A 13,427-nucleotide genomic window follows, 5' to 3' on the forward strand; every position below is an offset into this window, starting at 1 on the left:
ATAGATAAATTAATATCATTAAATTAATAGATTTTTTTTATAGTTCAAGGTTATTAATTTATTGAGATTTTATAGAAAAAAAATTGTCTTCCATAACCATATGATGTATTAAACCCCACGGCTAACAGACAAAAAATATAATTTCTAATATTGAAATCTGTATTTTTTTGGTGTTTTAGTGACATTTTTACTTTAATAAAGTGAGAATGTCCTCACTAGATAAAGACTATATAATCATTCTCTAATGAGGATATTCTTAATTTGTGAAAGTGTGAATGTCACTAATAAACAAAAAAAACATATTTTAATATACTAACATATAAAAAAAATATAATTTTTAATTTATTAGAATATATATTTTTTATATTTTAATAATATTTTCATTAGAGAAGGACCTTTGAATGTAACTTAATTGGTAGTAAATGTATTTTACACATGTAGTCATTTAAATTTAAATAATAAATAAGATCAAGATATTGATAAATAATTATAGATGATATTTCCCATCTCCATCCAACTCTTATAATATAGAAATGAAAAATGCGTGTCAATGACAAGGACCGCTCAAACAGATTTCATTAAATAGACGTGTTCAATTTCAACAAGCTTCAACCGAAAGTTCCACGTTGAAGCCAGTGCAGGGCCCCACGTGGTTAACCCATAGCCTACTGGCATGTGCTCAAGATGCATAGGGCTCAGCGCAAGTAGAGATGACAAAATTCTTCACGGGTTTGGAGCTCCAAGGAGCCCCACTTCAAATGAAAAATTTTTTTAATAACTTTTGGAGAACGGGATGGGGATTGGGAGAAAAATAATCTCTAAATTTTTAACGGGGTGAGGTTTAGTTTTGTACTCTCCGCCCCAATCCTTATTATGTATAAATATGTTTTTAATTCTTATTTAATAATTTTTTATTTTATCAACTATAGTGTCAATTAATAATTTCTTTTTTATTTTTATATAATATAAACATGATATGAATAAAAGAAAATCCTATAATATAATTATTTTTCAACTCTAAAACATTGTTATGTTTTCTTTTCTCTTTTAAGATACTGCTCTCTTCAAACATTTTTCAATTTTAATAGCATTTTAAGATATTGTTTCAAACTTTTAGAGATTTTTTAAAAATAATTTAAATACTTTATAATATGGTAATGATTTTATTTAAGTCTCTAATTTTTAATATACTAAAATCATGTATTTATACCTACTATAAAATAGGCAAATGGGGAATGGGGTGGGAATGGGAAAATCATTCCCCAAATGGGAGTTTTCCATCCCCACCCCACTAAATTTATTGAGGAATGGGGTGGGGAATGGAGGTAATATTTTTTAATGGGGTGGGGAATGGGGTAGGCCTCCCCACCCCCACCCCACCCCACCCCATTGCCATCCCTAGGCTCAAGTTTCTTTTAAGGCAATTCCTAAAATATAGTGGTGGGTGCATGTATTTATCTGCAGTTGTGCACGTTTCCATTTTAATTGTTCATACTCTTATTTTCAAGTGATTTTTTCTTCTTTTATAGTTTTCAATTTCTTGGTATGTGTACAGGTCTATTTAAGAAATCTTATTAAACTTGTACGGGGAGGTTTTTTTTTAGAGAATGAAAATTGTCTTTTCCCTTCTAATCAATTCATATTTCTTCCCTCTTTCTCTGACTTTCCTTTCTGAAGTGAAAATTACTTATCAAGTGGTATTAGAGCATCAAACGATCCATGGCCACACGCAATAAATCCAACGTTGAATTTCGTGAAGAAGTTCAAGAAATCCTTACTCGACATGAGTCCAATTTTGACCAAGTTCACGCCACCCTTCAAATGATCCTTACCGAACTTCAATCCTTACGTCTCTAACACACTTCCCAGGAAAGGGAGATCAGCCCATTCGCCACAGCTCACATCCCTTCACACCAGCCTACCTCACTTTCCACCTCCAAACCAAATCGGTCCCATACCCAACCCAAACTTCCTTTTCCAAAGTTTAGTGGTGATGACCTTGCTGAATGGATTTACAAAGCCGAAAAATACTTTGATTTCCAAAACATTACTTCAGAACAGCAAGTCCAATTGGCCTCTTTCCATCTCAAAGGAATAACACTCTAATGGCATCGTTGGCTAACCAAGTTCAAAGGACCACAAACTTGAACTGAATTTACCAAAGCTATATTGCTCCATTTTGGTCCAACGGATTATGAAGATCCTTCAGAAGCTTTAACACGCCTAAAACAAACTTTCTCAGTGACTGAGTATCAGGAAATTTTCGAAAAACTTTCTCATCAAATCGATGGCTTACGTGAAACGTTTTTAATTGGATGTTTCATTGTAGGTCTTCATTCTGACTCGATGTCAAGATTAAAGAACCTCGTACCTTGGCTGACGCCATTGGTGTGGCAAGATTGATTGAGGAGCGGAATTCTCTCCACCGCTGCACTGAACACTTTTCTCAACCATTACTTGTTTCCATGATACAACAACCAATTCCAAATAGTTCTACTGGGATCTTGGGCCCCCCTCTAAGGCAAACCAAACAGTCAATGCCACCACTCCTATCTAGTGGTTGACTAACCAAGAAGTACGGGCTTAACGTGTAAAAGGGATATGTTATTCGAGAAATTCGTTCATGGTCATCACTGCCAAAGGCCACAACTGTTCATGATTGAAGATCCTCCACCATTCACACCACCCGATACTGGTTAAGTGAATGGGGCACTTTGACCTTGTCGACAAGGTTATCCTGAGGGGTGGGGATTGATATGTGCTCAAGATCCATAGGGCTCAAGTTTCTTTTGATGGTCATTGTCTTAGTTAGAATAAACTATAGTGGTGGGTGCATGTATTTAGTGGTGGTTGTGCACATTTCCATTTTAAATTGATCATGCTTCTATTTTCAATGATTTTTCCTTCTTTGTAGTTTTCAAGTTTTTGGTATGCGTACAAGTCTATTTAAAAGTATGTCTGTATATAAAAAAATTAAGGCACCTGCCCTAGAGAAAGACTATATATTATATATAAACTTTCTATAGTGTAGGCATCCTCATTTTTCTTTTCATGCGAACATGTTAGTAAATTATGCCGTTTAATAGAGTTAGTGCAGACTCACTATTAAACCACACAATTTTATGGTGCATTGAAAATTGACTCTATTAAACTATATTAAAAAATTAAGGCACCCACATCTGAGAATGATTATATATATATATATATTGTTCTGCACAGATGCAGCAGATCCACCAAAATCTCCAGTCCCGAATTACCCAACTCGATTCTGAACTACGAGCTATGCTTGCCCAGCACTATTATGGCCCCGAATTTGACCAAAAGGAAAGGGAAATCAAAGGAGGAAAAGAAGAAGAATAGTCTGAAGAAGTGGATGAAAACATCATACAAGTGAGTGGTGGTGTTGGAAGTGGGATTGGTGATGGAGTCTCAGATTTGCAATGCTTTGCAATCCATTTGAGTTCTTTTCAGTAAAAGGGTAATGGAGCTGGTGGAGGTGGAGGATCTTGTGGTGGACAGAATATGAAGAACATTTCAAAGCTGTCAATGGCAAATTATTCACCACTTCTCTGATTACCAAAAAACCTATTGGTATTCAAATCTTCTCCAATTGTGTCATTTGAACCAAGGTCATCGGTTCAACCCTTCCTCTAGTGAACAAAGTGAAGATATCATTGAAATACAAAAAAATATAAATTTCAGTACATTGAAACTGTATTTTTTTGCACATTAGTGTATTGAAATCTGTGATTTTTTATCTATTAGTGGCATCCTCACTTTAACAAAATGAGGATGCCTTCATTAGAGTCTAGAAAATGATTATATATGTGTATATAAAATTTTTAAATAAGGAATTCTTTATTTCATTAAAATAAGGAGGACATTAAAAGACATAAAAATACATATTTCAATATATTTTAATTTAACCTATAGGTATATTAGGTGTGTCTGTTTTTTTAGTTTATTTATTACTTTATTAACATAATGGATTCCTCGTTAGAGGAAACTTTTATAGTACATCAGATGTACTACACCCAATTAATATATATATGACGTGTGTAGTTTGATTAAATATAGGGAAAAAAGACATGTACACCCCCAAGATTTGGGAAAATAATCATGTAGACAATTAAGTTTTAAAATAGGGACACTGAAACTCTTTTTTGACCATAACACTCTTTAAATATAGTAAATAAAAGATGACATTAAATTTTTTTAATAAATACAAATATAATATAAATAATGTAATATGTCTAGTAAACTAATCATACTAAAATATTTTAAATAAATTTAGATATCTAAACTATTATATTTATTTTAATAATACATTTTTATATATTGTAGAAATTTTAAATAAATATTTGGGTTAAATACATTTTGTAATTAAAAAAAGTCACGGATTAGTAATGTTAAAAATTATTATTTCACATAATATTTGAAACAATTTAAATTTGAATACACTTATTTTAATATTATGTTTTTATTTATTATGAAATTTACTTTAATATAATAAAATATGTCTAATAGATTGTAAAATTTACAATCTATTATTTTAATATTTACAATCTATTAGACATATTTTATTATATTAAAGAAATTTTATTTTTAATATTTAAATTATTTAAATTTTATATTATTATACTTATTTTCATATTATATTTCCATTTATTATAAAAAATTGGAGTGGATTTTTTTGGGTTAATAGAGTCTAAAGGTATTATTATGGTCAAAAAGGGTTCTTGATGTCTTTTTATTAGAATTTGAAAGTTTTCATGATCATTTCCCTAAATCTTGGTGTATAGATATTTTTTGCCCTAAATATAACTACCAATTACATTATTTTTTAAAAATAAATATACACATGACATACATGCATTAATTAGTTGTAGTACCTTCGATATACTTTAAAATCTCTCCCTAATTAGATAATAACTTTATACTATTTAAATATAGTGAAACTTTCGGCGTACCCTCTCATAAAGTGACAATCTTCAAATCACCCCTCTTACTATTGAAAATATTAAGTTGCCCCTCAAAACTCATTATCTTTAATCATTAACCGCTGTTGACTCATAAAAGTACAAAAGTATCCTTATCTTAACAGAATATTCTTGGAAAAAAAAAGTGGCGGCACTGTGAGGCTTAAAAAAGTTTGATGTGTGACTAGTTATTGGAAAATGAAAAAAAGTAGTTGATGTATGACTAGTCATTGAAAAATAAATTAAAAAATAAAATGTTCAAATAACTTAATGAACCTAAATAAAATGATAGTTTTCCTAAATTAAAGGAGAAGAAAAATGAAAGAAAAAGATGAAGAAAATAAAAAATTAGACATGTTAGTTAAATAAATTATAAGACATGTCATCATATATAAATTACGATAATGCCATCAATATCAAATATCAAAATTAAAAGTCATAATATCTTTATCTTTTTCATTCATTTTTCTTCGTCTTTTTCTTTCATTTTTTTTTCTCATCCTTACTCCTTTATCTTTTTCTTCATTTTTTTTTCTTTCATGTACATGACTCCAATAACATTTTTTTCCTTTCATTTTTCTCATTTTTACTCATTCCTCTTTTACTTTCAATTGTTTTTTTTCTTCATCCTTACTCCTTCATTTTTTTCTTTTCTTTCATGTACATGACTCCAGTAGCATTTTTTCTTTTCTTTCATTTTTCTCATCCTTACTCCTTTCATTTGTTTGGTGAAACTCCAGTAGCATTTTTCTTTTGTTCTTTGATTTTCCTCTTTATTTTATATCTATATTTTCTTTAAGCACCTTTACAAAATGAAAAAAGAATAATAATGATAATAATAAAATATGAAAAAAGGTAAAATATTATTCTTTTTCCATTTGTAGCTTTTAATTTATTTATTTATTTTTTAAAATAATTTTTTTAAATACGAAAAGGTAAAATTTAATCCATTAAAAAAATTAGTCATATAGGCACAAAATAAAAATATTTTAAAGTATTAGTATTAGGGAGCATACTATAAATATTTGAAATATTTATGTGTGTTTTGGAAAATCTAGAACGATTTGGACCCATGAAAATTAGTCTACCTAGGTTTGGCCTTTTTCAGTTAATTGACTGTTAGGAAAATGTATAAATACTATTTTATCCTTTTAACCATTAATAATAACAGAGAGATAATGGGTTTTGGGGAGTAATTTGATTGTTAAGAAAATGACTAAAAACTTGAAGTGCTTAAACCGCACGGTTTATAGGTTTTTTGAGACGTTCCCGCACTTTAAAACTTCGGATTAGAATATTCCTATATATATATAAAAATTAAATTCATAAACTCAATAAACTGATTAATTCTGTGGGTGGTTGACATTAATAATGCCAGCGACGACGACCTAAAAATTTTGAGCAATAAATTACACTTGTACCAATTGCAGATGATAGGCTTCCCAGCATTCTTCAAAAGCTGAAGCTTTTTCTCAGTTGTACATTACAATATTTTCTCAAGGAGGTACCGTTAGAGAAATGTCTATGAGGAGTACTAGCGATGATCATCAGTTGACAGAAAATGGTGAAGATGCTATCGAGTCGGCTAAAATCGAGAGGCTGCCAACTTTTGATCGGCTAAAATCATCACTGTTCAATAAGGAGAATGTGGAAGAAAATTTTGAAATTGATGGCAAAAGGAAGAAGATGATTGATGTTACAAAGCTTGAATCTCTAGAAAGGCATGGTTTCATCAACAAGCTCATCAAACATGTTGGAAATGATAACCTTCGGTTGTTGCAAAGGATTAGAAATAGAGTTGACAGGTACGTATAATCGTATATACTTCATAAATGCATGCATTTATAATACTCTCATCTCGTTCCGCTCATCACAAATTTATTTTCTATACCAATCAACTTCCCAAAAACTTTTAAGTTTTTTATACGTAAATTATATTTACACTCACAAACTGCCCGCGCCATCTTGTTTAGAATTAGATAACTCTACTATGACACAGCGCGGCCAATTATCTGAGCCTAAATTAGGTCAGATTTACCTCTAAATAATTGGAAGATTTTTATTTTTATTTTAAATTTTACACAAGGGAAACTTACACCCTACCCATACCACGTGTGTAGAAGGGATTTACAACAAACGGGTGTATCGTCCAACAATAACGTGATATTGAGGATTCAAAAAACACGAAAATATGCATATGATAATAAGGTGAAGCTCGTAACAATAAATAAAGAATCTTTTTCGTCCATTTTTTATACGTACATCATTATATGTGTACAAGTCAATTAAAATTCATTTCTTTTGAGTCGTTTCTTGACTTGAATTTATTAATTTGCGGTTGCTATACAATTACCTATAGTATAAGTGAGAAGCTGAGTGTGAGGGTAGTTCATGGGAAGCCATTGCCTGCGCTATATGTAAGTATATATCATGACTTGATTACGACTGCTATAGAATAGACACTTTTCCTTCGGATATGTTGAAAAAATAATCAACTGTTAAAAAATAATTTAGTGTTTGGTGTTGAGAATAGTTTGAGGGATCAGGCTACGGTGCAATTGTGGTACCGTGCCACAGTTGCATCCAGTCGTTGGATGTACTTAGATTGGTGAGGTCCACTGGCATCCAACGGCTGGATGCAACTGTGGCACGGTAACACAGTTGCACCACATGTTTCCCATAGTTTAAGTTGCAAAAGTATTATATAAATTGCGAATTTTTAGTACTCTTCTAACAAAGTAAGAATGTTATTAAAATACAAAAAAAAAATACAGATTTCAATACACTAATTTTTTTTCTATTAATAGTATCCTTATTTTAGCAAAATGAATTTGTAGGGGACATTAGGACAACAATAACTTATAGGTCATATAATAGAAGATAACTTTGATAAGGAGAAGTTCAAATCTAGAAAAAATCTTAATTCTACTTAAATTGGCTTTTGAAGACAACTTTTAAAAACAAAATGTTTGAACTAATTACTCTAATATAACTGCAAAAATTGTCTTCCCTAACCATATGATGTCATATCCAACTTTTGATTTGCTTATGCTTTTTTTTTTTTTTTTCACTTTAAAAGGCACAGGTGAGAAAAGATAAAATATTTTTTTAGTCCCTCTCTCTCCACAATCCAAACTTGAATGATTAACTAAAAAACTACTTGAAAACCACTTTATCGAGCTTGAGCAGCTTAACTTATACATTTGTTTAGCTGCTAATGCTAAAATATTAACTACTGAATCTTTGAAGATGAAAGTCTAGACGAACAAAATCCACGCGCTGGCTACGAAGTTACTACATTAAACAATTAGATTAATTACACTCAACCCCCTGTCCTTACTCTCCATAACTAATCTCATGAATGAATGAACTTTTTCCGTTTACCCCAGTCTTCCCATGTCTGGATATATAAATCGTGCTCTCTCTGAACGTAGTTCTGTTGACTGTGAATGCACTTTATACATATACTCATTTGAAATTGAGTAACAACTAAGGCAAGGGTTGATGGATAGTTAGTGGGATTTCTCATTCCCATATAACCCTTACAATAATAATAATGAAAAATCCATGTAAATGATTGGGACAGATTGATCTGGTGTTGAAATTGCTTGCGGGCACAGCTTGTGTTTCCAGATTTCTTGTTTCCATGTGTATCTTGTCTGATCTTGGGAGTTAATCAATTGGTCTTGTGAGCAAAAGGGTTAGATTGAGTAAACAATTGCCATAGATTGCTCCAACAGGTAGGTGTACAAAGTCAAATTTAAAATTTAACTTCTAGTACTGTGGGCTCAATAATTAAATGAGTGTGAAAAGTAATTTGTGGTTCAAATTAATACGGCCTGCAGTCAATTGGCACTGTGAGCAATAAATTATACTTCTTATTAATTCAATAGCTACTACGTACAAATGATAGTTTCCAGCATTTTTCAAAAGCTGAAGCTTGTCAGTGATCCACTAAAATGTCTTAAAGAGTTGGCCGTTGAGACATGTGACATGTCTATGATCGGTCGACATAAAAAAAATAATGAAGATGAATAAAGTGGGTTAAAATTGAGAGATTACCTTTTGATTGGCCAAAATCATCATCCAGACGCAGCTTGCTGGAATTTCTAAGCCTAAAACCGATCAGATTGGACTAGGATTTCTCTCTTCATCTTAACTCTTCTTAATTTTTAAAGATTTTCTGTCACCTATCTTTTAATGTTAGTTTATGATTAGCATTTAATTATTCTTATTTTTTAATTTATTAACTACTAATTATGTGAATGAAATTTGTGTCAAATTGAAAGGATCTTAATCTAGTTAGATTTACCTCTAAATAATTGGAAGAAATTTTTTTCTCATTATACACAATAGAATTAATTCAGAACCATACCCATACCACATGTGTATACACAGAAGTGATTTACCACCAACAAATGGCAATAATAACTCGGTACTAAGGATATAAAAAATATATGAAATTATTCATATGTTAAATGAGGTGACAGGTAGTAACAAGAAGGAATATTCCTGGTCGATTTATATTTATATTTCAACGGCGTTCATTTCTTCTTTTTTAGTCGTTGCTTCGCTTGAATTTGTTTACGCAGGGTTGGCATAAAATTGCCTACAGTAGAAGTGAGATACAAAAACTTGTGCGTGGAAGCTAAGTGCGAGGTAGTTCATGGGAAGCCATTGCCTACGCTGTGGAATTCCCTCAAGAGCTTGTTTTTTGTAAGTATATATCTTAACTTGTGACTGGTAATAGTTGTAGACTTGATAATTCTGTTTCTGATACGTTGAAAAAAAAATCAACTCTTAAAATTTATTTAGCTAGTGTTTGTTGTTATAGAGTTTCAGCGTAGGTATTTAGTAGATTTGATTTTTTATTTTTGAATATTATGACATGAATTACATCCGATAACGTAATAGACATGAGTCGAGAGTAAAATCTCTACAAATTAATAAAGTTAGGACCATACAAAACCTATTGATTCAAAGAAGTATTTATTAAGCCATAAATTAATAATTTATTAATTTATAGATTGCATATACAATGCAACAAACATATATTTGATCAACTAAGCAATACATTCATTGTATTTTACCAATCTAATCAATTAAAAAATAATTAATCCACAAAATATAGATTAAATTAACCAAAAAATTTTAAAATTCTTAAAATTTGAGAATTCAACCCAAAACTTCTAGAAGCAATAGGCAAAATTAGAGATGAGATCCAATTGTATTTAGATTTCCAGAAACAAAAGTAAAAATACAGTAGAGTCATTTTTATTTAACAAAATATCATAACGATTATATTTATAATTTTAATAAATTATAAATTTAATATGAATGGGACCGTAAAGTTACCAAAATTATTAATTTAGCCTATTAGTTCAAGTTAGAACTGTAAAAAATTATTATATAATAAATGTTGTTAATTTTTTAAGTATTAATTTATAGAGGTTATCAGTAAATTGTTCACCAAGTAAATTTTTTAATTTTTTATTTAATACTAAAATTTACAAAAAAAAACTGGAAAAAAAATCATTAAAGTTAAAAAAATAAAAATAAAAAGTTAACCAGATTATTTATGCTTCCCAAACTAGGCTAATTTTGGTTGATTGGTTTCTAGGTCAATCATTAGAGAGTTTAACGTTCAATTATTTCCTTAATCGAGATTTAATTTTGTATTCAAGGCATCCCTAATTGACCCTGACTTGTAGTGTGGTCATGTAAATAAATGCAACAAAATAATGAAATGTGGTCAAATATATAAAGACAACCTAGTCAAATGTCGTGATTAAAGACAAAGTTGTAAACTTGTAATCTTGTGTCAACCACCTGCTGGTTAATACGTCTTCAATCATCCTTAATCCCATGTTTGGTTGAACGAAATGGTAGGAGAGGAAAAGAATGAAAATGAAAGAAGGGGAGAGAAAATGAGTTAAAAAAAAAAACCAATTTTATTTTCATTATTCAGATAAATAAGGAATTCATTTGTCTCTCCTTATTTTTTCCCCTCTCCTCCTTTCCTCTTCTCTCCTCTCTTTATATTTCCTCAAACCAAACATACCATAACAGTTTAAGTCGCCGTAGCTCATATCTTTATAAATATATTTGTATTGTAATATTGGAAAATTGAAAAAAAAAGTTGTAATTTGATCACATAACTAAAGAAAATCAAAATTGATGGGCAAGCAAGTATTAACATTTTATATAGGGATGTCTTGGGAAATGAACCCACATTAGCGGCTGCAAATTAAATGAAAATTAATTTTTTCTCTTTTTGTATGATTAAAATGGGATGGATATCACAAATAAATAAATCAAAATTAAATCAACACAATCCAAAACAATAAATTAACTACAAGAGACAATGCCACTACTGCTGCTTGCTTTTATTCCTTTTATCCGCGTGATTTTCAAAGTTAATTTAATGGCTAAACTCACTTAAACCCATAATCTTCTGTTAATCACTTAATCACCCAAACCAATAGAGGCTTTGGGCTTGGGCCGCTCAATTAAATGGACCCAACAAATATCCCCCTCTAGATTACCACTAAGCTTGCTCTCTACTTATAGCTTTTTAGTTTCTCCTTGAGCAATAACTTTGTCATCATATTTGACCCATTTTTCATTATGTGAATCTTCTCAAGTTGCAACTGTTTCTTTTCAAGTATGTCTTATATTCAATGATATCTCACATCACTATGCTTAGATTTTGAATAGTATGTTAAACTTTTTGCTAAGTGAATGACATTCTGATTGTTGTAGTACACAATATATTTATCTTGTTTCACATTCAGCTCTTTTTGAAAATTCTTCATCCACAAGATTTCTTTACAATCTTTAGTGATTGCAATATACTTTGCTTTAGTAGTAAATAAAGTGACACATTGCTAACATCTGGACTGCCATGAGACTGTTCCCCTGCCATATCTGCATCTGTGTACACTTGTAACACATGTTTGTCACCACCAAAACATGAACAATCTCAAGATGTGCCTATGAGATACATGAGAATTCACTTCACTGTTGTCTAGTGTTCTTTGTTGAATTGGAGAGAAATTGACTAACTACACCAATTGCATGAGCAATATCTGGTATTGAACAAACCATGGCGTACATCAAACTGCCAACTGATGAAGCATAAAGAACTGCTCTCATCTCTTGCTTCTCTTTCTCACTTGTAGGACAAGACTTGAAACTAAACTTGAAATGTCTTGCAAGTCGAGAACATACATATTTTACCATGCCCATATTGAATCTTTCAAGAACCATTTCAACAGATGCTTCATAATATAACTATAATTTCTCAATTTTTCTTTCACATGAAATCTTCATGCCAGGAAACTGCTTTGTTAGTCCCAAGTTCTTGATTGCAAAGACTTACCAAGTTCTTTCTTCAAATTATAAATCTTACTAACAAGTCAACAATCAACATGTCATCTACATAAAACAAAAGAATGATAAAATTATTATCACTAAACTTCTTCACAAAAACACAATGGTCAGACATAGTCTTGTTGAAATCATGATTCTCTATAAAAGATTCAAACTTCTTATACCACTATTTTGGTGTCTATTTCAGCCCATACAAACTTTTCTTCAAATTGCACACAAGTTTTTCTTTGCTTTTGACATTGAAACTTCCAGGTTGCTTCATATGTATTTCCTCCTCTAACTCACTGTGTAAGAAAGCTATCCTGACATCAAGCTCTTTAATCTCTAGATTCAAGCTAACTCCTAATCCTAGAACAACTCAGATAAAAGACATCTTTATCATAGGAGAAAATATTTTTTTTTAAATAAACACCTTTCTTTTTATAGAAACCTTCACAACCAATCTAGCAGTGTATCACTGTCGTGAGTTATTTTCAATCTTCAACCTGAAAATCTATTTGTTCTTCAATGCCCTATTTCCCTTAGGAAGCTTTACTAAGTCATAAGTGTAGTTCTCATTTAGGGATTTCATCTTATCTTGCATGGCTTTAACCCACTCACTTTTATATTAATGAGATATACCTTCTTCAAAACATTCTGCCTCTCCTTCATATGTAAGCATCATATATTCATGTAAAGGATATCTAGTGAAAGGTTGTTGTTCTTAGTGCATTTCTTTAATTCTAACTTAACTAGTGGTGTTGGTGGTTTTAGAGGTGCTTGGTCAACTAGTTCTATTAGACTATCATTATTATCTTTGGCAGCTCCCCATAATCATCATAAACTATGGGTGAAGAAACTGAATTTGGAATCATAGGAATCTCTAGAGATGACTGAGGTTGATCACTCTTTTCTTCATTACCAACTTTTTAATCTTTAAGAAACATAATGTCTTTGCCTCTAATCAGTTTTCTTGTCATTGGATCCCATAATTTGTACCCAAATTTTTCATGCCATAGCTTAAAAAAATGCATTCCTTATCTTTATCATCAAGCTTCGATCAATCATATTTAGGGA

At 30.8% G+C, this 13,427-nt stretch overlaps 1 protein-coding gene across 1 annotated transcript in view; it reads left to right on the forward strand.

Annotated features, from left to right (window-relative positions):
- Window positions 1–6,441: 6,441 nt before the first annotated feature.
- LOC18039363 (pleiotropic drug resistance protein 3) overlaps window positions 6,442–13,427 on the forward strand; it is a 32,451-nt gene continuing 25,465 nt past the window's right edge. The window contains exons 1-2 of the mRNA XM_024181496.1: window positions 6,442–6,784; window positions 9,572–9,695. Of these exons, the coding sequence (XP_024037264.1) occupies window positions 6,498–6,784; window positions 9,572–9,695 (411 nt within the window). The 5' untranslated portion in view covers window positions 6,442–6,497. The remainder of the gene's footprint in view (window positions 6,785–9,571; window positions 9,696–13,427) is intronic.

Source organism: Citrus clementina, unplaced genomic scaffold (assembly GCF_000493195.1).
Source record: "Citrus clementina cultivar Clemenules unplaced genomic scaffold, Citrus_clementina_v1.0 scaffold_6, whole genome shotgun sequence".
NCBI classification, from domain to species: Eukaryota; Viridiplantae; Streptophyta; class Magnoliopsida; order Sapindales; family Rutaceae; genus Citrus; species Citrus x clementina.